This window comes from Ziziphus jujuba, chromosome 7, assembly GCF_031755915.1.
Source record: "Ziziphus jujuba cultivar Dongzao chromosome 7, ASM3175591v1".
Taxonomy (NCBI): domain Eukaryota; kingdom Viridiplantae; phylum Streptophyta; class Magnoliopsida; order Rosales; family Rhamnaceae; genus Ziziphus; species Ziziphus jujuba.
In genome coordinates, this window is record NC_083385.1 from 9,692,638 (window position 1) to 9,716,878 (window position 24,241).

General features: G+C 36.1%; 3 protein-coding genes and 1 pseudogene across 13 annotated transcripts; 3 read left to right on the forward strand and 1 right to left on the reverse strand.

Moving 5' to 3' along the window:
• The first annotated feature begins 246 nt into the window (after positions 1-246).
• LOC107424392 (zinc finger CCCH domain-containing protein 44) lies at positions 247-8,413 on the forward strand. Of its 2 annotated transcripts, XM_016034182.4 has the most exons (10): positions 247-998; positions 1,390-1,469; positions 1,769-1,953; positions 2,398-3,301; positions 3,397-3,524; positions 4,018-4,077; positions 4,160-4,210; positions 4,407-4,477; positions 5,464-5,618; positions 5,746-8,413. In XM_016034182.4, exons 1-10 carry the CDS (start codon positions 616-618, stop codon positions 8,130-8,132), a joined length of 4,404 nt encoding a protein of 1,467 aa, XP_015889668.3. In that variant the 5' UTR covers positions 247-615; the 3' UTR covers positions 8,133-8,413. The 2 variants fall into 2 exon arrangements, with proteins under 2 accessions (XP_015889668.3, XP_024932300.3); XM_025076532.3 differs by lacking the exon at positions 1,390-1,469 and having other exon boundaries at positions 859-998.
• A 379-nt stretch (positions 8,414-8,792) lies between these two features.
• Positions 8,793-14,942, forward strand: LOC107424393 (uncharacterized). Of its 3 annotated transcripts, XM_016034183.4 has the most exons (15): positions 8,794-9,178; positions 9,449-9,530; positions 9,945-10,436; positions 10,744-10,912; positions 11,012-11,164; positions 11,682-11,779; positions 11,948-12,039; positions 12,616-12,686; positions 12,774-12,909; positions 13,568-13,627; positions 13,728-13,810; positions 13,888-13,964; positions 14,098-14,168; positions 14,426-14,483; positions 14,581-14,942. In XM_016034183.4, exons 1-15 carry the CDS (start codon positions 8,949-8,951, stop codon positions 14,692-14,694), a joined length of 1,986 nt encoding a protein of 661 aa, XP_015889669.3. In that variant the 5' UTR covers positions 8,794-8,948; the 3' UTR covers positions 14,695-14,942. The 3 variants fall into 3 exon arrangements, with proteins under 3 accessions (XP_048335113.2, XP_015889669.3, XP_048335112.2); XM_048479155.2 differs by lacking the exons at positions 8,794-9,178; positions 9,449-9,530 and adding an exon at positions 9,549-9,790; XM_048479156.2 differs by lacking the exons at positions 13,568-13,627; positions 13,728-13,810; positions 13,888-13,964; ... (1 more) ...; positions 14,426-14,483; positions 14,581-14,942 and adding an exon at positions 12,992-13,538 and having other exon boundaries at positions 8,793-9,178.
• Positions 14,943-16,203: 1,261 nt separating this feature from the next.
• Positions 16,204-20,406, forward strand: LOC107424416 (protein FMP32, mitochondrial). Of its 8 annotated transcripts, none has more exons than XM_016034221.4 (8): positions 16,204-16,537; positions 16,970-17,182; positions 17,418-17,549; positions 17,718-17,777; positions 19,410-19,486; positions 19,584-19,640; positions 19,730-19,796; positions 19,925-20,406. In XM_016034221.4, exons 2-8 carry the CDS (start codon positions 16,985-16,987, stop codon positions 20,042-20,044), a joined length of 711 nt encoding a protein of 236 aa, XP_015889707.1. In that variant the 5' UTR covers positions 16,204-16,537; positions 16,970-16,984; the 3' UTR covers positions 20,045-20,406. The 8 variants fall into 8 exon arrangements, with proteins under 8 accessions (XP_015889707.1, XP_015889706.1, XP_015889704.1 ...); XM_016034220.4 differs by having other exon boundaries at positions 16,205-16,633; XM_016034218.4 differs by having other exon boundaries at positions 16,207-16,633; positions 16,896-17,182.
• A 146-nt stretch (positions 20,407-20,552) lies between these two features.
• On the reverse strand, positions 20,553-22,829 carry LOC107424360 (cytochrome P450 84A1-like; annotated as a pseudogene).
• Positions 22,830-24,241: the final 1,412 nt, after the last annotated feature.

The window sequence follows — 24,241 nt, forward strand, 5'->3', positions numbered from 1 at the left end:
AAAAAGAAAAAAATAGTTCAACCATGTTTAATGCGTTGAACAAAAAACTTCAAAGTGGGCCCCAACATCCGATCGCCTTTTCTCGGTGCCCACTAACCACGTGGTGCTCGAGATTAGAGAATCGGGGGGGACTGACTCACAAGAGCCGCGTTTGACACTTCTTCGAAAGGCCAAAAAGTAAAAATAAAAATAATAATAATAAAAAAAATAAAAAAATAAAAAAAGGGAAAAACCCTTCTTTCAGCCAATCCGGAGTGACCGTGTTCTTGGGTGGCCTTCATCTCTCAACTTCTTTCTCACCTCTCTCTCTCTCTCTCTCTGTCTCTCTGTGAACGTCTTTTCCCATTTCTCTCTCAGACACGCACAAAACCAAACCAAACAGCAACAGGCAACAACCCACGGGCCAACGTCACAATGCCCCGTCACATCCTCTTCTCTTCCGTTTCCATGTGCCCAGCGCCACCTCACCACTATTGCTTCTATACCTAGGGTTTTTCTGTCTCTTCATCTTTTTTTTTTTTTTCGAATTTTTTATTTTTTTGGGGGACACATCGGCTTTGTCAATTTTCAGAATTCGACAAAAGAGAAGTGAATTTTTGGCTTCGATTTTTAGTTATGGAGCAGCAAGAAGAAGTGCAGGGGTCGAGTTTGTATAAACCTTGTATTGAAGATGAGGAACCCAAAGACTTTGACCAGTCGGTGCAGGGATTGGAGCTCATGAGCGTCGATCAATGCGAAACCATCGGAGACCTTGACGATTCTCAGCTCGTTGGAGCTCCCTTGACCGTCGCCGACGGTTGCGATCGCATGGCGGCTGGAGAGAATGGTTTCGTGGTGAACGTTGAGGTGAAATTGGCGGAGAAGACTGTTGAGAAGAGGAGGCGAGGTCGGCCGCCCAGGGGACTGGTCAAGACGACGCCGTTGAGGAAGAAGAAGGATGAGGAAGATGTTTGCTTCATATGCTTCGATGGTGGGAGCCTCGTGCTTTGCGATCGCCGGTAACAACTTGTGTTCGCTTTCTCTTTTTGATTATTGGTTTTTGCGGTTTTCCATAATTTTCCATGGCTGTGAAAGTTTCGGAAGGCAAAGTTAAACTTTTATGCACTCTTTGCTTGGTTGATCATAAACTTGGGTAACAAAATTCAGAAAGTCTCTGTTTCTTAGAAGTTTGCGAAATTGTAAAAAACAACATGAGTTAAGGCGAGGAAACCAGGATTTTTACGTAACTGAGTTATGGGATCCACGGAGTATCTTTGTTATTTAAGGTTTCTTGGAGGATTTTAAGATTATCTTCTTTGTCAGTATGATGCTTATTTAGTTTAGAAATTGGCTGCTGATGCTTAGTCATGACATTTATTTGTACGCTTCTTGTGTATTGTTATTTGTTAGGGGCTGCCCTAAGGCATATCATCCAGCTTGCATTAAGCGGGACGAATCATTCTTTCGATCAAAAGCTAAATGGAATTGTGGTATGTTGCATTATATTTATTGCTTCTATATTATATGTGGTACTAAGGCAACTAGGAGATATTCAAAAGCTAAATGGGAGTCGTTTAATGTTTGGTTTCAAGGTCTTTAGTTGTCAGTCATTTGAGGAATGCCATTTTGGTATTTCCACTGTCTCTTTATTATTTGATTTTTGTTTTTACCGAATGATAGGGCCATTTATAATCTACTTACCCTTTTGTTGTTTTAAATTTATATCTTTTGATGCTTTTGTTTTTTTGATTTATTTCTTTTTTGTTATGCTGGTTGTAATACTTTACAGGTTGGCATATATGTAGCAGTTGTCGGAAGGCTTCGCATTATATGTGTTATACTTGTACATATTCTTTATGCAAGGGGTGTACTAAAGACGCAGATTATCTATGTGTACGAGGAAGTAAAGGGCTATGTGGAACATGCATGAGAACTGTGATGCTAATTGAAAATTTGCAAGGCTGTACTGAAATGGTATGCTAAAGTATATCCACTTGGACTCCTTATTCCTTGGTCTTTTTTTCCCCTCCTTATATATGTTAAACATCTTCAGCATGTTTCCATTTGTAAGGGCATGCTTCCATTTGTGATAACTTCCCCCACACCACCCCACCCCCCCCCCCCCCCCCCCCCCCCCCCCCTCTCTTCCCCTTCTTTTAATGTATGAATTGCTCCTTGCTCTGCTTTGTGCTTTAATTATCTTTCTTGTTGTTGTACCATATATAACCTTCACTGTTGCATGCTTACTTGCTCCTATGATCTTGTGTGGCCATATTTTAAGGTAATGCTCTGCTAAACTAAAGTGAAGTTCAATCATGCAATTGGAGCTTATTGAAAGAACCAATCTCCTTTATTAGTCATTTATTGATTTTCCATCAGGAGGTACAGATTTTGAAGCTTTTCGTGAAACTTTTGCAGGCTAAAGTGGATTTTGATGACAAAAGCAGCTGGGAGTATCTTTTCAAGGTGTACTGGATATTTTTAAAACGTAAACTATCATTAACTTTGGATGAACTCATTAGAGCTAAAAATCCGTGGAAAGGTCCTCCTGTTATAGCTTCTAAGGGTCAATGTTCTAGTGGATTTTACTATGGCAGCAATAAAAATTCTATTTCTGGCAACTCTTATGCGGACCTCGAAGTGATTAATTTGAAAAGGAAAACAACCAAAAAGCCTAATGCTCTTTCTGAGGAGGATTGTTTGGGTATTGGAAAACTAGGTGGTGGCAGAGTGACTTTTTCTGGAGACACAATATGGGCATCGAAAGCGCTCTTGGAGTTTGTTGCACATATGAAGAATGGTGATACATCTATTTTATCCCAGTTTGATGTTCAGGCTCTTCTACTTGAGTATATAAAGAGAAATAACCTTCGTGATCCTCGTCGAAAATGTCAAATTATTTGTGATTCAAGGCTTTTAAATCTGTTTGGTAAAGCATGTGTTGGTCACATTGAAATGCTAAAACTTCTTGAATCTCACTTTCTTATAAAAGAAGGTCCTCGGGCAGATAATTCTATTCAAGATGGATGTGTAGATGCTGTTTGTAGCCATGGGAATAGTGATAGCCACACAATGATGGTTAATGATAAAAAGCGTAAAACCCGTAAGAGGGTTGATGAGCAAAGGCAGCAGACTAATCCAGATGCATATGCAGCAATTGATGTTCACAACATTAACTTGATTTTCTTGCGGCGTAATTTGGTGGAGAATCTAATTGATGATGCTGATAAATTTCATGACAAGGTTGTAGGTTCATTTGTGCGGATAAAAATTTCTAGTGGTGATCAAAAGCAAGATATGCATAGGCTTGTCCAAGTTGTAGGTATTAATTTGTTAACTGGTCCTCCTTGGTATTGTGCATTTACACTGGAAAAATATATCAATAGGTGATAAATGCTTGTTAATATTTTCATACAGGTACCAGTAAGGTGATGGAACCATATAATGTTGGCACAAAAACAACTGATCTCATGCTTGAAATCTCAAATTTAAACAAGAAAGAGGTCATATCAATTGATGGGATATCAAATCAGGAATTTGACCAGGTGATTAAGCTTACAGCCTTGTAAATATATTTCTTTTATCATGAGTTTCACTTTATGGTTATGAAAGAAAATGCTTGTGTGTTTCTTTACCATGTATAGCATATAATTTTTGGAATGCTGCATCATATTAATTTATTCCTTGAGCAAGGATGGGAAGTAGAATATAGAACATTTGTTCTCGCACAACTGCCTGGTATATTTAGCTTCTATTATTATCCAGGCTCCTTGTTTGATAAAGTAATCTCCAAGATGCTAAATAAAGTGCAGAATATTTGTTCTCAGCATTAATAATTGGCTTGAGAACTCTGCTGTTACAATTTCCCATTTCCTTTTCAAAACAAATCAACAATATACTGTATTAAAGGGAACACACTATCATCTATAATTTTTTATTGGCCAGCTCAATGATTTCTTGCGTGATCTTGTTATCTGGAGTACCATCAATTAAGCATTTGATTATTTTACCCAGTATTGATGTGTTTATTGTCTGCAGGATGATTGCAAACGATTACGTCAGAGCATCAAATGTGGGCTCATCAAACGACTGACTGTTGTAAGTGTGCCCAGTTTTCCGCTTTTATTATATTTGAAAAATTTGTACCTCCTTTACAAAGAAGATTTGTGCTTGGATGTAGGGGGAGATTCAGGAAAAAGCAGTGACACTTCAGGCAGCAAAAGTAAATGACGTAAGTTCCTTTATTTACAGCAACTGCTGTTTTCTTGGAAGGATTTAAGATTTATTGTATTTCCTTTATAACTGTTAAGATGGCCACTTTTAAGTGAGCCTTATTTTATTAGTAAAGGGAAAAACTGGAAAAATAAATCATCAAAAGCAATTTTTTAACTTTTTTTTGTTGTGCATGTTCTCATTCTCTGATCTAGTGGCTGGAAGCAGAGGTATTGCGGCTTAATCATCTTCGTGACCGAGCTAGTGAAAAGGGACATAGAAAGGAATATCCTTTGTGGTTGTCCAAATAATAAGATCTCTTTGTTATTTGAGCTTTATCTGTATGTTCAAAGTTGGTGCTGGCCATGAATTTCTGTGGATTTTATTAATAATGTGTTAAATATCAAATTTTGAACTTTGCAAATTCACTTAGGAAGAAGTTCGAGTTCGGATTTCTCTACCATAGAATTAACAGACCTAAAGTAGGCATGTCAAATTGTTGAATGGGATTCTGATATATCACTACCATCACCAGCATCGTGAACTGATTTAACAGCCATCATCTTATGGTATTCGGCTCCTGCCTTGTAAATTATTCTATTATTGCTATCTATGTTTTGTTCAGATCATACTTGATTCCTGCACATTTTTCTAGCTTTTGAAAGATCTTAAGCCTTTACCTAAAGAAAAAAAAGCTGTTAAACTCTTTTTCCTTTTTAGTTGGTGTAGGCTTGAACCAAGGGCCATGGACTTGGAGTTAGTGGCCTACCACTAGGGAAGCAAGAAATCCAACATGATCTAGGAGCTTAAATTGATTAGTTCTTCTCCTATTCTTGTTTTTCTTGCGTTTCACCAATGATCTTAATAGCCATTTGTTGGTAGTTGATTGATCAGTTGTTTCTTGCTTATTGATACCTTGTATTTTTTATTGGTGAGATTTTTAAAACCATAGCATGGTTCAAACCTAGGTTGGTTGATGGAGGAAATGGCTGGCATCCCAGCTGGTCCCTAGGAGACTGTTGAATTCCTTCTATGCTGCAACATAATTGTTGCTGGCTTTGTAGCCATCTCATATTTCATTTGTTTGCTGAGGGAATATGGGTTTTGAAAGGATAATGAAAGGCTTCACATTTTATCTTTGTTTAAAATACATATGTTATGCCGCTGAGTGGAGGAGGTGGACTTGATTGCTATGTGTATTCTTTTTTAATATTTGCTCATTTCAAAGTTAAATTTTGGAAGTTTGTAGAGTATTCCTTAACTTTATAGCACGCTGAAGGAATGCGTGGAGAAATTACAGTTGCTGAACTCCCCAGAGGAACGTCAACGCAGGCTGCAAGAATTTCCTGTAGTACACTCTGATCCAAATATGGATCCAAATTGTGAGTCTGAAGACAATGATGGAGAAATAGATGAGAATAAAAAAGGTTTGCAAAATTCATTTTATGGGACTGAATCCATCAATGTCCTTTTTTTTTTTCTTTTTTTTTTTTTTTTAAACTTGAAAAATTTCTTATGAAAATTGTTTGGTGGTATTGTACTCATTATATGCAGATAATAAAGTGAAACCAAGAAATTCTAGTTTTGGTAGAAAGAGAAGGGAACCTGTCTCTCCACGAAGTGGAGCTGATGGCTTGATTACTAGTGGAAGCAAAGCACAAAAGACTTTAGCAACCCCTCCTGAGCAGAAGAGGGGTAAAGAAAAAATTGGAAGTAATGGTTGTAAGACAGCAATAAACCAGGCTAATCATAGCGATCCAGCGATTTGTGGTCGGAGTACTCAAGCAACTGTGGGATCTGACACATTTTCTGGGGCTGCAGCAGAAAGTACAGGAGTGCTTTCAGCAGGGATGAACCAATCTGTCAATGATTTTGAGACAGACAAGATATGGCACTACCAAGACCCATCTGGAAAAATTCAAGGACCATTTAATATGCTACAGCTGCGTAAATGGAGTGCTACTCGACTCTTCCCTTCTGATTTGAGAATATGGAAGTTACAGGAAAAGCAAGACGACGCTATACTTTTAACTGAAGTGTTGAATGTGCACAATTGTCAAGAGCCCCTATTAAGATCCAACAGCCATTTACCGTCAGAGGGAATTGGAGTTGCTTCTGATAGAAAGGACAATGGCAGAGATCGTGGGTGGAACAAGAGTATGAATTCAACTCCTGTGGATGGTAAAAGAGTCGAGGAGAGCACAAATTTTGAGCAAGATGACCCAAGCAAACATAAGGATGAGAACAGTGAACCTATGAGGAGCAATGGATGGGGCCCCCTTTCTTCAAGTTGCACTACGCTTGCAGATGTCAATTCCAATGAAGAACATACTGGAATCTTTCCACAAGGATGGGATTCATTCAAAGAGAATAATGCTTGGCCAAATCAGCCCCAAGTATGTAGTTCATTGCCTACACCTGTTTTTCCTGTGAATCAAACATCATCACATCATGTAAGGGAAGGTCATGAAAGTGAAAAAACCTCCGATCAGAATAATGAAAATTTGAATGCTCATCAGACTGCTGAGGGTCATACTAATAATGGCCGGGGCTGTGAAAACCAATCTGATAGTGAAGGTCATTCAGGCCAATCTTCTAGTCAAAACTGGAGACCTCCACCTGTGAATGGTCCTTCAAATGGCTGGGATTCCAATGCTGGCTTTACTTCTGTTGCCAAATCACTTGAAACATCAGAGCAAAATAAGGAGGAAATTGACTTTCCAGATTTCCCTAGTCCCACCCGAAAACAAGGCAATGGAGACCTGGAATGTCAGGCTGCTGAAAACAGACAGTCTGCTTCTCCAAATGCTCCGGTTCAGGATGCTGGCCTTAGTTGGAGCACCGCTTCTAGTTTAATTGGTGGTGGCACACAGCTGCATGAAGTAGCTGGTGAGTGGGGAGGTTATTCTTCTACTACTGCCAAACCTTCTGTTGAGGAATGGGAGTCCAGTATTGTCTCGGTATCTTCTCTGAAGCCTACAGAGATGGCAAGTGATCATGCCGGCACTCCAGCTTCAATCAGTGAACAGCTGACACATTCATCGCCATCCCATCCTGCATCTAGTACTTCTGGTTGGCATGCCATTGTGGCTGAACCTAATGAATTCAGTTCTTTGGCCGATGAATCAGTTTCAGACCTGTTGGCTGAAGTTGAAGCGATGGAGTCTCTCAAAGACATGGCTTCCTCGCCTACAATCATCAACTGTGGAGGAGAATTGACGGAGGGTTCTAAAAATGATTGTCTCAGTTCTGTTGAGGGATTCAGCCCACCACCTGACCCTGGAAAAGGTGATGCTTTAAGCTCCACTGGTGATATCCACTTGCCTCCCCGATCCACTATGTCAGATGAACCACTTGGGGTAGGCAAGGCAGATGTTCTTGATCCTCAAAATAGGTCTAATGGGCATTCTGCAACAAGTGTGGAAGTGGAAGGAGATGCAAAGCACAGTGATGTTTCAGTTAATCAATGGGAAGTCCAACCCGCTGCACCGTCTACAGCAGGTTGGGATGTGGCTGCCATAGACACAACTTGGAATGCTAGGTCAGAAAGTGCCAACACCGATTGGGGAGCAGTTCAGGGAAATCCAAGTATTGGCTGGGGAGGATTAGATCAAGGAAGTGCAGTTATGGCTTGGGGAGCTTGTCAAGGGACAGCACAAGAAAACTCAAACACAAATTCAGGTACAGGTACTCCCACTGGGAACATCTGGGGAAGCCAACCGAGGTACGGTGGAGAGAGATATTTTGGTCCGAGAGACCGGATTTTTCAAGGTAGGGATTCAGGCTATGGTAGGGGTAGGCATGTCTGGAACAGACAGCAATTCGGCGGCGGCAATGGAGGAGGTCCATTTAGGCCTCCTTCCAAAGGGCAGCGAGTTTGTAAATTTCATGAAAGTGGGTATTGCAAAAAAGGAGCATCTTGTAGTTATTTGCATCCATGATTTTGGGTTCCACATCAATTAGACATTTGATTCTGTAATCATTATGTGTATTAGGAAGCTTGTTTTTGCAAATGTTGTAATTTAACCTGTAAAAGTAGCAGTCAATTCGCATAATGCGCATGTAATTGTTTTTTTGTTTTTTTTTTTTGGTCTTTTCCTTTATTGCGGAATAGCTTAGCGGGTCCATAGGTTCATGTTATTGTGGACTCTTATTCATTTACCATAATATGGGCTACGTAGCTAGTAATAAGATCCATGGTTATCTTTTCTTCTTGTTTCTAGCACTAGCTTTGTCTGGTTTTCGTTTGAGAATGGGCTTAATGTCATGGACCGATCATAGAAGGAAAATAATCCATATTTGTAAAATATTTATTTGTTAACTTTTGATCTAGTCTAAACATTGAAATTCTCTTTTTCTTTGGTTCATCTCATATCTCTTGAATTTTGGAGGGTCAATTACGTTTCGCTTCCCACTTTAGTTTTTTTTCTTTGAATTTGTTAAAAAACTTGGAAAAATTCATCCCAGGAATGAGAATTATTCATAATAAAAAAACGAGACTTATTATCAAAAACAACAACATGGATGCCTGAACGTGACGTGTATTTGGCAAACGTTACCGTTTGATGCAGCGGTTAAATTCCCGTATCTTTCGCTTCGAATAAAAAAAAGAAAAAATAAAAAATGAAACCACCGACTTGAATAGTGATGGTACAAAGCAGAAGAAACAAAAGGATTTTGATTTTTTCTCCCAGTTGATCCGAAGAAGATTCGAATCGCTCGTATGCTTCTAAACGTCTTCTACCAATTCCAGAGTCATGGTTACGACGTCGTTGCTATCGTCGACGCAGAGGTACGCCGCGGGAGCTCTGTTCGCTTTTGCTCTTCATCAGGCGCAGGTTCATCAGACTCGTCTTTTGGGCTCCTTCTCCGGCGAAGAAGAAACCACCGAGGACCGAACCAGCAGCACTAGCAGTAGTGACTCGGTCGCCGATGATCCTGACCTCTGGGTTAACGAAAATTCAGGCCTTATTAGACACATTTTCAGGTTCCTTTTCCGTCTGAATGAACTTCGATTCCCCACGAATTTTTTGCATCGATTTTTATTCGTCAAATCGATTTAATTATTTGGATGTTTCAATTTTCTGTATATAAAAAAAATACGGTGATTATATTCTCAGTAATGCACTGAATTTAGAGGAATAAATGCGCTAATCGATTTGTTAATCCAATGAAATTTTCCTCGATATTAATGGCCTAAAATGGGTTTCACCAGTGATTATTGAGTTCAGTATTGTCTTGTGTCAATGTTGATCAGGTTTTTCGAGATTCCGGATTCGGCATGGCCTGGTATTGTGGAAACTGCCGGGGTTTCTGAAGCTAAGAATCATGTCGGAGCCGTATGTCTGCTTATTTTATTTTATTTTCCTCTTCATCACACAAAACATATAAACTCATGCCTTGCAACATTTCCGAAACGTACATAATCGTGCTTTGCAACATATTGCCCTTATGAGCCTTTCTGACTCGTATGCAAACATGCAGCTGCAGAACTATTTTTATTTTTCTTCTACTAACAATTTCGAGTCGAAAGTATCGATTTAGCGTGTTCTCTAGTAATGAAAGGAATGAAAGGACTGTTGTACTTGAGCTCTTGGAGGTTTTATGTTGTTACTATCCTTTTTAGTTACCGGTTATTTTTTGTTTAATTCTTTTTTAAGTATTTGATTCGGGGTTTATACTTGTAGTACTGTTTAATTTGAAGTCGAGCCTCATGGTTTCTTTGTTGCTTTAAATTTTAAATCTTGTCACAGTTCATGAGGTTACTCTCGGAAGAAACCGATGAAGGTTCTTCTCAAAGTTCAGATCAAGAACTCGCATTGTCAAAAGCCGTTGGTTGTTTGTTGCTTAGTATGGAAGAAAATTTAGAATCTGTCAAGTGTAAGAAGGAAAAACATGGAGAATATGAGCACGAATGCCGCGAGAAATTTTCCACTGCTGAGGTGCAATCAAAAATTGAAGCAGCGGATGTGCAATCACATTTGGAAACTCAGCGAGGAACAGATGACAATATTTTGGGGGTTAAAGATGAGTCCAACACTAAAATTGAGAATCCCATTGAAGAGAGAGATATGCTCAGTTATCAGAGGAAAGTGACAGTTCTCTATGAGCTTCTTTCAGCTTGTTTGGCAGACTCAAATGGAGACAACAAAAAATCAACCCGGCGAAGGAAGGGCTATGATGCTCGACATCGTGTTGCTCTGCGGTTGCTGGCAACCTGGCTTGACGTTAAGTGGATAAAAATGGTTTGTATACTGAACTTGTGAGTACTCTGTTGGTCACTTTATATGTGGATACATAGTATAAGTTTTAAAATATAAGTCAAGCAAGCATGCATGAGCTATGATGGTTAAGATTTGTACTTCTTCAATCATATTTTGGTCAGAACTAAGAATCTTATTTTGCATTTGGCACAAATTACCAGTCTGCTACATACCTTCAGTTTACTATCTTTGTCAAAGTGGAATTGCATTTTGACAGTGTACTCTAGTATGTTGCTTGAGTTAATGTTTTATACATTTTTCCCGATTGAGGAACAATATTACCTGGCAGGAAGCTATTGAGACAATGGTTGCTTGCTCCGCAATGGCTATAGCTAAGGGGGAAGAATCAAATGAAGAAGAATCCAAGTCATCAGGAAAAAAATGGGACAAATGGAAGCGTGGTGGTATTATTGGTGCAGCTGCAATAACTGGAGGAGCATTGTTGGCAATTACTGGTGGTACGGGTCCCTCAAATTGATTACTAATTTATTAGTGCTTCAAACAATTTTCTCAAGGCTCCAATGGTTTTGACATTTAAAGTCCCTTTTGTTGAACAGGATTAGCTGCCCCAGCAATTTCTGCAGGACTCACCGCTATGGCCCCAACATTGGGCAGTCTAATACCAGTAATAGGAGTAAGTGGGTTTACTGCAGCTGCTACTGCTGCTGGAACTGCTGCTGGTTCTGTTGCCGTTGCTGCATCATTTGGAGGTGAATAGTTGGTTGCGTTCGTATTTTCTAGGGCCTATTCTAGACTCTCTAACTCAGTTTTGTTGCTTTTTCTGCTTCGTGGGAGCTCAATATGCATATGGTCTATGTTTGTTATGTTTAGCATGGTTGCTGTATATGTTGTGTAGACTCAGGGTTTGTAATGTTGCAAAGTTTCAGACATGCTCAGAATATTATTGACCTATGTTTTGTCTCTGACCTAAAGAAGTCGAATCTTTTATGATATTTCTATGCTTTTCAATTGATAAACATACTAAAGGAAACATGCTTCTTTCTGATGGAATAACGAGAGTAAATCTGCTATACTTTAACTACTGCATGCGTAATACGCATGCTTAGAATAGTTGTGGAAAGTAATTAGACCTATAGTGGTTAAGTGTCCTCATGCTATTAAAGTCTATTTTATGCAACATTTATTAGACATTTGTCTATGTTGTCTAAAATTTGCATTTATGTAAACTAATTTATGGCTTTCTGTTTACACTTTTGTTCAACCTAGCTGCTGGAGCTGGACTTACAGGGACCAAAATGGCTAGGCGAACTGGAAGTGTTGATGAATTTGAATTCAAACCTTTAGGAGAAAACCATAACCAAGGCGTGAGTTTTTCCATGGGGTCTTCCTGTCTTTTTTTTTTTTTTTTTCGTTTTTTATTTTTGGATAGTTTATTCTTCCATGAGGCTCCTTTAAATATGTATCTATTTTTCTTTTTAATTTTTTTCCTGAGCAAAACTGGGGATTCAAATTACAATTGCTTTCTCTATCAGAGGCTAGCGGTTGAAATCTTGGTCTCAGGTTTTGTCTTTGACCAGGAAGATTTTGTGAGGCCTTGGGAAGGACAGTATGACAACTCAGAAAGGTACAGGCTCATTTACCATTTTACATGAGTTGAAAAAATGCTCATATTGTATTTTGTTTGTTCATCCTTGAAAAAGAAAAGAAGGTAACATATTTAGAAATATTGAGATTAAAGAAACAGTTGAGTGTAAACAACATGGAGAAAAGAAACATAAAGAAGTTTTCCTTATTATTTTCTGCCTCTTTCTCTGTGTTGCTGAAGGAAGAGTAAAACAACAATACCCTCTATTGTTCTCGCTCTCTCTACTTGGAATTAGATTGCCTCTATTTAGTAGTGTGAGTACAAGTGAGCAAGCAAAATGATGGAGAAGAAAATGGCAAAAGATTCTCTTCTCCACCAGTGGGGATGAGCTGGTGAATAGTTGTGTTGGTAACTTTTTTCGTGGAAAGAATGAAATTTTGCAACATCATTTTTAATACTTTTCTATCATTACCTATTTATCCATCTAGTACGTTCCCTTTGTTTATTTTTGCATTTTTATTCATGAGTTTCTCTTGCAAAATGGATAATTTAATTTAACATGATATGTGAAGCCCACAAAACGACTTGCTAATGATAAGCTCTTACCAAATCCAGGTATGCATTGCACTGGGAATCGAAGAATTTAATTGCAGTGAGCACTGCAATTCAGGATTGGCTTACTTCAAGTAAATGATTTGTACCTTATGGCTTCTGTTTTTGTAAGTATGAAGATAAAGTTGTCTATGATGTTGATTTGCTACTACCTGTTGAAGGAATTGCGATGGAATTGATGAAGCAGGGTGCAATGATGACTGTGCTTAACACACTTTTATTAGCACTGGCTTGGCCAGCAACCTTACTTGCAGCCACTGATTTCATAGATAGCAAATGGACAATTGCTGTGGACAGGTTTGCTTTTTATTCCTTAAAATGTCAGTTGAATTATGGGTTAGGAGGATTGTCGTTGTAATCTTATATGTACTGCCTGCAGGAAGTTTTGATGTTGGAATACAGAGTTTAGGAGCTATTTGGAGACGCTAGTAAATAATATTGAACTTATAGCAATGGATGTTCAGAAAAAAAAAAAAGACAAAAATTATAACATTCAGAGGAATGATTAGAATTCATAAGTCATTATGTTAATATTTTGTCTTTTAAGATTTTGGATTACATGGCTTTTCTTTCTGCATGCATGTGAATGGAACTGTTAGAATTTCAAGATTTATTTTCTTCATGGAAAAAAGTATATAATCCTTGGTTTAATGAAAAGATTGTGAAGTCCTAGAATTTCAAGACTAATCATCTTTATTGAAAAATACTACATTAGGGACTAGGAATCAATGGTAATTTACCAACTCAATTTCTGCTCGTGTAAGTAAGAATGAAAACTTAAAAAGTTTAGGTAATTTTGAAAAATTTCTTAAAAGCAAAACTTTTAGTTATTGTTTGCAGAATGAATGTTGTTATTCGTACCTCTCGAAGAATATATTGGATGGTTACAACTAATGGTAGTAGCTTCATATGTTGTAAGTTTCTACTTTTTAACTAGATACTTAACATTTTCTAGATCGGACAAAGCAGGAAAGTTGCTTGCTGAATCACTATTAAAAGGTTTACATGGGAACAGGTAAACGAGTTATAACTTGCTTGAAATTATTGTGATGGCAGTGCCTCGTCGAGGTTGAGTCTACTCAATTTGTATTGTCCACTTTCCATGAATCTTTCAGGCCTGTGACACTTATAGGTTTCTCGCTTGGAGCACGAGTTATATTCAAGTGTCTCCAGGTTTTGGCTGAAACAGAACATAATGGTAATCATTGTCTATCACTCTTATCAAAATGTCCTGAACCAAGAGGATGACACCATTGTACTTCTGATTTTCTGCAGCTGAAATTGTAGAAAGAGTTGTTCTTCTTGGCGCACCTATTTCAATTAAAGATGAGAACTGGGAAGCTGTTAGAAAGGTGTATATCTTCAAGGACTTGCATTTTCCTCTTCACAAGAACTGTTGTGGATGTTTTCAATGAAAATGTCTTTTTTCTACATACTTTCATCATCTTCTAATGAAGCCTTCCATAATTTCCTGCTTTCTTGCAGTTGGTGGCTGGAAGATTTGTGAATGCTTACTCCACAAATGATTGGATACTTGGAATTGCTTTCCGTGCAAGGTATGTATGCTTGTTAATTCCTAGGAGCGAATACAAACTCATAATTACTAATCAGAGCGAGTTTTAGGCATTTTTGATTGATTAGGACCATACAACCTATTAGTTAGGTCTGGATTGGACAAAGTACCATAATGTTAGTGGGTTTGAGCTGAGCCAGTCTTTTATTACATTATTCTTGTGATCCAATTTTCATATTCTTCTTTGAATTTACCTTCGACTTTCTGTCTTAAAATTCTTTACTATAAATCGATGAACAGTCTGCTTACTCAAGGATTAGCTGGAATTCAACCAATTGATGTTCCAGGGATTGAGAATGTAAGATTCTCCTTTTACATTACACTCTGATGATTGCCACTGGTTTCTCAGCCATGTTGCTTTTTGCCAATAAACCATTTTTATTTTATTTTGGCAGGTTGATGTAACTGATCTCGTTGAAGGGCATTCTTCCTATCTTTGGGCTACACAGCAGATCCTGGATCTCCTTGAACTTGATACATATTATCCCGTTTTTCGGTTGAAACGGTAAAAGCTTTTTTTCATTGGAAAAAGTCGGCTTGAATCAAACGTATTATACAAATCGGTCAAAAGGTACCGTCTTTCTTAATTTATTGGGATATAATTTCCTTTCATACGTTGTTGCTTCTAAATGGAAATATAGAGTAATACCAACCCCGGTGAACAGAATCTGTATTTAAAACGTATATTCTTGTTTATTATGTAAATATATTCTTTCTTCCTTTTAATTACAAAGTTGACAAAGCAATGATTTTTTTATTTTAATTTTTTAACTTATTTATCATTTATATTATAAATTTAAGGAATCTGAATGTTTAATTTATATGGTTAAATATATCATGTGAATTGGACTATACGATTTAAAAAATTATAATAAAAGCTTTGCAAAGAAAGCCATTCGTCGGCATTCTCTCACGACTATTTTTCTGTTTTTCTTCTAAGAAATGCTGAGAAAAACTCAAAAGAAAATAAATATTTCCGGTTAAATTCCTATTCTAATGTTGGCCTCTTCTGTACATAATTCACCTAACAATAATAATAATAATATATATTGATCCTCTTTACTACTTTATCATATTATTTTTTTTGTTCTTTTTTTGTTCTTTTTTTTTTTTTTTTTGTTTCCTCTCTCTCTCTCTCTCTAATTGATACAACAGCTAAGATATATTTTTGGCTAACTTTCTTATCCTTTTTTATTGGTCCAATGTAAAAAGGCAGCGTTTCCAACAAAATTTGCAAAATAATAATGCAGTAGTTGTGGTATAATAATAATAATAACTGGACATTTTAAAAAATGAAGCATATTGTATTAAAGAAGGAAAAAAAAGAAAAAAAAGAAAAATGAAGCATATTTTGGTATAAAGATAAAAAAAAGTTTATTTTTTGGTCAAGTTTCATTTCATTTTTTTTTCTTTAAATCAAAATTTGGGAGGTTTGTTTATAAAACACTAATGCAAGGCTCAAAACTGAGAAAACTCTACGGTATACCTTATTACTGCCTCAACACGACCTCTTAAAACCTTTTGATGACAGTTTATTCAATTTGGGAAGAAATTGAAAAACTACCATATTGTAATATAATCGGAGAATCAAATTTATCGTTTTCAAGTATATGCGATTGATTACTCAAAAAAAAAAAAAAATGTATATGCGATTGAACTAACTATAATTTTGTCCAAGTTATGTTCATGTTTTTAAAGAACAGAATGATTGCGCCATTGCCTTATGAGCCGGCTGCGGTCAACGATAACATTGAACCAATGCAGTCCCCCTTCGCTTTCCATAAATAGAGATTCCCTTTTCGCTTTCTCTCTTTTTTATTTTATTTTATTTATAAAACGTTATAATTTATAAATAAATAGTCAATTATCAGACAATAAACTTACAATTAACATGATGAGAAGGACTAAAAATCATAGTAATCAAACAGAAGCTTAGGTTTCCTAATAAAAGCTACACTTAAATTAAGATATCTGCTTACTGAAGATTAAGAACTTTCGGAAACTTTAACCGTACAAATTTTGGTTTGGACAAAAATAGGATGAGAAAAAAGGGCCCAAAAAAAAAAAAAAAAAAAGGAAGGGGGCGGAAAAAATAAATAAAAATGAAATGTAACTTTCGCGCTGTTCGATAGGCAAAACAAACGCAAAGCTAAAGCAGCCTTCCGAATTTGAACGAACGCGTAGCAAAGGCGGAGTTTCCTTTTTTCCAATTGAGCGTCGAACAAGCGTTCGTCCCGCGAGGAAGAAACCGCAAAATCACTCTACAAGCTATTCCAGTGAGCCACGAACCCCGAAGCAATGGCTGCCAACAACTCCGAGAAGTTGATCATATAGCGTGTAGAGAAAGCACAGGTTTATCCAGATTTATTACCCCTCTGATATTCACTTTCAAGGATCGCTCTTCTTATTTTGTAACCGTTTCGATCGAATCTGGTTTTTCAGGTAGAGGTATTGCTTTCATTTTCCCTTTTTGCCCTAGGCACGTCTTGTTTTATGCGAACTTATCTATTTTCCGTTTGGTTTCCGAGAAAATAGAATGTGAAGGGTGATTCTGAAGATCTTTTACGTGATTTTTGTAATAATTTTTGTTTTGGTGTTAGCGGATATACTCTTCAGCAAGCGAACGGATCTCTTGATTTGTTTGTGTGAATGTAGCTTCCGTCTGCCATTCAATTATTAATTGCGTGATTTATTTGGACGGCTTAAATAGGATTTTGGTGCCATTTTCGGAATTGGCCGGTCTGAGAGGTTGAAATCTCCGGAAAATTTGTGATTTCGCTGCAGGAATCGATTAATCGAATGGCCGCTGCTGCGGCTTGTAAGCGTGTGGGGCAATTAGGAAGAAATTCGGGGATCCGAGTATCCGGTTCTGGAGTGTACGGTGCTTCACAGGTGCTGTTTCCAGCTTTTCGTTATCCGCATTTGGATTGTAGACAGGTTTCTCAGCTCGTGAGATCAAACGGAAAGCGGCTTTTTCTTGTTGACACTTTAGCGTTGGTAATTTCTATCATTTCCCTTTGTTGTCAAATTTCGCAAGTCAGTTTCCTATTTTCTGTATGGTTACCGAGAAAAAAATAGAGCTGCGTTGTTCTTGCTGGTTTGGATTTGACAATTGTTAAATTGCTTGGTTACTTTTATACTGTAAAAGTCGGAAAGAAACTGAAATTATAGAGCCTAGTTTTTAACTCTGATTGGTCCATTGTAAGAGAATGACTTTCTGCATTGTGTCTAGGTAAGGAGATTAGAGGGACAAGGCGTGCCTTCGAAGCAAGCTGAGGCGATAACAGCTGCCATAACTGAAGTGCTAAATGACAGCTTAGAAAATGTGTCTCAGTCATTTGTTTCCAAGGCAGAGATGCAGAAAGTATGCATTTATGCTTACAAGTTTATGATCCATGCTTGAAGACTCCCAACTTATATTGTTATTCATTTATGTATCTTGCTAGGTGTTTTTCAATGAGCTCTGTAAGTTAAAAAGTCCAATTAGTTGCCCTTTTGATGTCCTAATTGGGTTTCTAATTCGTATTGGCAGATTGAAATGACTCAAGAATCCAATTTGTCCAAATTCAAATCTGAAGTTCAAAACTCACAGGTACTGACTAGATATTCAAACTAATTATTAATTTATTAGTTGTGGCCTGTGGTTTTCTAAATAGTTTTTTGCTTCCGTACAACTCATTACAACTGTTTAATTCTTCTATAATTGCATTTTGGAAACTAATTTAGTGGTTATTTCATGTAAATTTTAAGTTATTATGTATGTGTTCATGTGAGGGGAGTGTGTATAGAAGGGAGAGAGAGAGTTGGGGGGAATGGCAACTATTTACTTCTTGTATAGTTGCATTTTGTAAATTAATTTACCATGTAAACTTTAAGTTATTATGCATGGGTGGATCTAGCTTTTGCCACTTGCCCCCCACCCCCTTCCCCCCCCCCCCCCCCCCCCCCCCACAATTTTTTTTTTTAAATATATGTTTTATGTTTTTATTTTTATTTTAAATATTTCTTTAAGAATATTAAATAGTGCCCCCTCTCAAAATAGTCCCTCTATAAAATAGTGTTCCTTTTCAATGTTCAATTTTAAATTACATGAAGTCTTGTATTCTTTATATTATAAAATAGTATTTTGGAAAATGTTAATTTTTTTCCTTTTATGCAGCTAGTGACTACTTTTTCTATGGAAACCATATAAAATTGTTGTAACATTATTCAACTTAAATTTTCCATCGTATATAATTATTGGTGTCTATGTGTTCAAAATCCCTATTTTAATTTTTAATAGAAGTTGTTTTTTTCCCCCTATATATAGTTACCTTTTAATTTTGCATAAAAGTTTCAAGAAAATAAAGTTCATTGCAATTTGTTCAAAATAGTAGCTAATAAATCCTAATTTAAAATTCATTAAACTTTAAAAATACATAGTTATTATTTTAATATAACAATTTGTATTACCATCACATTAAAAAATATATTTTATTGTTCAACCGTGCCCCCAGCCCCCCAAACAAAATTTCTGAAGCTGCCACTGTTATTATGTATGTGTGCATGTGAGGGGTGTGTGCATAGAAGGGAGAGAGAGTTCGGGGCAACTATTTACTTCTTGTGTGGTTGCATTTTGGAAATTAATCTAGTGGTTATTTCATGTAAATTTGAGTTATTATGTATGCGTTCATGTGAGGGGTGTGTTTATAGAAGGGAGAGAGAGTTGGGGTGGAAGGGGGGCTTTATGGAGGAACATACTGAACATTGCCAAATTGTGGTTATTACAAATCTGGTTGAATTTGATTCTCTCGTTATGGAATTGCCTTGATTCAATTCAGCAAAACAATTCTTGGAATCTGGGATCTGTGAATTCAATAAATTGATTGCAGCCAAGTTTGGTGTTTATCTAGAAGTCAAAAGGATGGTTCCAACTTTTGAGCTGTATAATATTGGAAGATTCTGGTCACATATCTTATTGACATAGGAATTCTACTTTTTGTTTTCAAGTTTATTGTATTTTTTATTTTTATTTTTGCAATAACCAATGGAGTTCAATTTTAACTAATTGGATTGTTGACCAGAAAATGCTCCAAAATACCCAGTTAGCAAACCTTTCTCTGTATGAAAGTCACTTATCAAGGTGGAGTGACCTTGTTTGTTGCATAACCGTGAACGTTTTTTTAATAGTTTCTTGGGAAAGCTTCTTTTTTTTTGAAGTTTCACCAAGCGATATATAATGCAGGGACACCATTTTTCTTTGTTGCAACATGAGACTGAAAAACTGCGGAATGATATAGAGAAGATGCGAAATGAATTAAGGTCTTGTTAAGAAGTTACGGTTCCATTATGTATCTGCTACCATGGATATTTGTTTGTTCCATTATGAGCTTCATGGTGACATATGATTGTGATGCAGGTTTGAAATTGATAAAGTAACTGCGGGGCAGAGGTTGGATTTGAATCTTGAAAGGGGGTATGGAAGTTAATACATGCACTTGTAATTCTTTATGCATATTTTAGAACCTCAAATCAATGTTTATATGCTTGTGTTTATAATTGCAGGAGGATCAGGGAAGAGCTATCAAATCAAAATGCTGAAACCACTAACCTGACTAACAAACTTGACCGGGTAAGAATCGCGAGTGAACTGATCAACTGATAACCCGTTGTACAATTTTCTTCTCTAATTACTAGTTTCTACATAATTATCAGGAAAATCATGCTTTTTTTATTTTTTTATTTTTTTGGTGAATACAGGAAATTCATGCTTTAAGGGCCCATTTAGAAGCAGCAAAATATGATGTTATAAAATACTGCATAGGTACACTTGTTTCTATCTCTGCTGTTGGGCTTGCTGTGGTCCGTATTTTGATGTAACATGTATAATCGATGGGTGATGAAAGCCGATAGAGGGAGGATTTCATTCTTTTGATTTGTATCTTTAAAAACATTAAAAACTGGAAAAATGTAAGAAATATTTGTAGTGGGGTTGGAGGAAGCACTCATTAATCATTACCGTCCTTTGTAATGGGATTGAAGGATGCACTCTATAAACCATTACTCTCCTCCGTGTTCCGTTCCAAATTTTAGCATTTATTAGTGGATTTTCAGTTTTAGACGGGGTAGCTCTAGAGGCATATCCTTGGTTGCTCTCACCTTGCTGTAGAACACGAAATTCAAAATCTAGAGTTTTTGAAAGTTTATATCCTTATAAAGAAAATAATTTGGTATTATTCTCATTGAACCGATTTGAGATCTCCACTTATGTCAGAATTTAAAAGATAAAGAGTTAAACTGTGCAATTTTCTTGTTCGGGGAGTACATCTAAACCATTTCGATATTAAAATTTTTTGCCTGTGCTGCTTGATAAGCCAAATTAAAAGTTGTCCTTGTGAAGTTTTATTATATAAAATTTCATTTATATTTTACATACAAACATTCCAATATCTTTGCCTATGTTGCATGACAGACGAATTTAAGTTGTCCTCGTGATGTTTTTCTTTTCATCTATATTTATTTTCTCATGCAAGTACAACGAACTATCAACTTTTTGGCAGGAAAAAACTATCAACTATTTTTTTTTAATTAAAAAAAAAAAAAAAAAGTGTAGTACCTCTCTTCGAATTAAAACATAATTAAAAAAAGAGAAAATAAAATATAAAATAATAAATCTCTACAAAAGCCCAAAAAAAGATAATTTCACTTTTTTAAAATTTTTTTTTATTTATATCATTTTTTCAGTAATTTTTTCTAGTTCTTCCTTGATATTCGATACCTAAAACGAAAACAAAGATACCGATTGCAAGCAGAGTGCCCTGTAGGTCTTGATTAGCCATAATTCCTCCCTCATTGCACCATTTTCTCAGGGAGAGAACACAACACTGGTTTACTGGGTAAGGCAACAGCCGTTTTGCCTTGGGAGCGGTGAGTCCGAACAAATCGTCCATGTCAAGCTCACTCGCTTGGTTTCATTCCGTCCAGCAACTTCCATGTAAAACAGTGAAGCAGATGCCCCACCGCCAATTCCAGTGTGAAAAGCCCCAGTTGCATACAGGGGCAAGTACAACGATATGTACTCGAAGTTGCTCCCTTTGAAATCGGGCACACCTTCTTGGAGAAACATAAGAGGGCTTGAAAGTCTCTGCATCATCGCAGAAGTTGGAGTCCCTACCAATAGCCCGCGCGTGATGTTGATCACCACGCGCGATTCCTTGGGAATGAAGTAACCGGCGATCTCATCGTCCACGGAGCTCTCGTGGGAAAGCAAAGGAATTGGTGGATGCAATCTGAGCGTCTCTTCAACGTAAGTTGGATTCTCCAAGTCTTTCTCTACAAGTCGATGGTTAAGGCCGACTACTTCGATTAGCTCCTTTTGGACCATATTTAGGTCTTGTGGTCTGTTCATAAGCTCCGACATTATCCATTCTATGGCCGATGCCACCCTTTCTGTCCCACCAAACATGACGTCCTACAGTAATTACATAATATGACGTCCTACAGCAATTACATACATTCCATTATAATTTGCTCGCCTATTAATCCAATTTTGATGTATTAATATTTACTTTTTTTTATTTTACATAAAAATCGTTCATGTTCATTTTATCATATCGGTTCTTTTGCAGACATATTTTGAAGCTTCAAGACATAGATCATCGCATTTTCATTTTGATATAAAATCAATTAAATAAAATGCAAGAGATATTTACAGATTTTCGTATAGGTGCAAAATAGACATTCCAAAAAAAATAAAGCTAGATAATCACAGGTATATAATTTATTTTTATCATTTTGAAAGCATAAAAATATTTTTGAAATATCCAAAAAATAAAAAACGGATGTAAATGTAATTTAATTAAATACATTTTAAAAAGCTATAGAACATGCCGCTTAACAGCCAGATCATGGGAGTAGGCACGTGGATGGAGGTGAGCCGATTGAATGCTTGTCAAAACTCAAAATATTGTTAATTAATTAAATTGTTTATAAAATCCAATCAAACTATAACGCCTCAACCCTGTGTCATTGTTGTAGTCTCTGTTTCTTTCTTTCTTTCATTCACTCTCTCTCTCTCTCTCCCTCTCTCTCTCTCTCTCTCTCTTTTGGTTGTTTTCTAACACCAATGTTCATGGATCAGACACCCAAAAGCTTAAGAAAAATTAAAAAAAAAACAAAACACGAAAAACAAAAAGTAATAATGACTATTATTAACAAATGAATAGGGTGTGGGAGTAGGCTTGCCATGATAATGGCTTTGATGTTATCCCTAGTGAGTGTGATGGAGTTTTGCAAGTCTTGAATATCAGATTCCTTTACTTTACGTTCTTCACTATAAAAAGCCAGTAAATCGTCCACCATATCAGTCTCACTCTCATATTGACCATTGTTAGCTGAGCCGTTGTTCTCTTGTTTGGCATGTGCTCGTTAATAATCTTATCAATGAACTTGTCCAGCTACTCACGAGCCTCGACAAGTCTACATTTCAATCCCTGCGGTCCATGAAATTACCGCAAATCTTGTTGTTGTTGGGGTTGGGGGAGAGATATTTCAGTTTGCTTAATCATATATATGTATATATATATATATATATATGTATATCTATCCACATTTTTAATCCTTTTGGAACTATCTGTGCATGTGCAAGTGGCCTCTGATTGTTCATTTCTTTAGACTAGTAACATCTTTTTTTAGTTCTCGATCAGTGTACTTTAAAAAACTAAATAAACTTTAAAAAATAAATAAATAAAATTGGAACATAAAACATAAAGGTTCATATCATGTTAATTGTTATTTTGTACCATTACAGTATAAATTATGCAAAATATCAAAATTTTTATATAGATCTTATAATAAAATTATTAAGTTATTTGATTATAAAGTATGTGATACCGCTTTATCTATCTATATATTATATAAAAGAAGAAAAAAAAACAAAAGTTTTCTCCAAAAGATCGGATTGGCATCTATAAATAAATAAAACCAATCTATAAATAAATAAAACCGTGGGAAAAATGTTGTACAGGAGGGATGGCTCTAAAACTCATGGCCGCCGATGCATGTGGCGAAGCCTTTTGCAATGTAATGACATTGACTGAGAATCTTAAAGTTTGTAATGATTTTTTACATAGTTAATTTGTTCTACTAAAATTTTATAATATATTGTATATATGATTCATGGAAATTTTATTCATTTACTCTTTATTTGAATTTTTTTAAATTTAATGTTACATATATAATAATTTTTAGTTATTAATATTTTATGATAGCCATCATAATCTAAGCTAATTCTATTGTTGAAGATTGTGAATAATAATAATAATAAAGTGGACAAAGACTTGAGAATGTTGCTAAAATATCAAAAGTGAAAAGAGGACAAGGAAACATAAGTAAATAGTAAAGATACCGCAGTGGTTGACTCTTAAATTGTCATCAGTGAATGAGGCCACATGTTGGCCATTGAATAAAGGTACAGTGCTTCAAAATTAAATAAGATCCGTTTTCGTCGGTAAAATCAATATTCATAAGGGTGGTAAAGGTGACGTGTCATAGCCCAACCGTCCGACTCCGGTTTGGCTGTTATTATGAAACGCCAATTCGCCTAATTTCCTTGCTTTTGTTTTCTATTTAGCTGTCTAGATTTGTCCCTTCATTATGCTAAATCTGAAATTTTTAGGTCTTCAACAATGAAATTTTAAGTCAATTTGTAAATTGTTGATTGTTTAAGACCGATGATAGTGATGCGGCAGTCATAAAATTTGTGCTAAAGATTGTTTATGCACAACGTTTTCGCAAATTAGTGCTAAAGATTTGTTGAACTTTATTCATGTGTTTGCAAATGTTTTGCTTTTTTTTTTTTTTGGGTCAAATTAATAATTTTCTTTTTTATTAAAAAAATTAATTATTATCTCTTTATATAACTTTAAACTATAATTATAATATGTTAAAAGATATTCCCAATATGAAATAGAAATGTATTGATGTAAATGTTAAAAAACAAACATTATTACTGAGCTAATATGATTTAGCAAGTGGCCATTTTTAATGGTTGTATAGTTGTATCACAATAATAAGTTA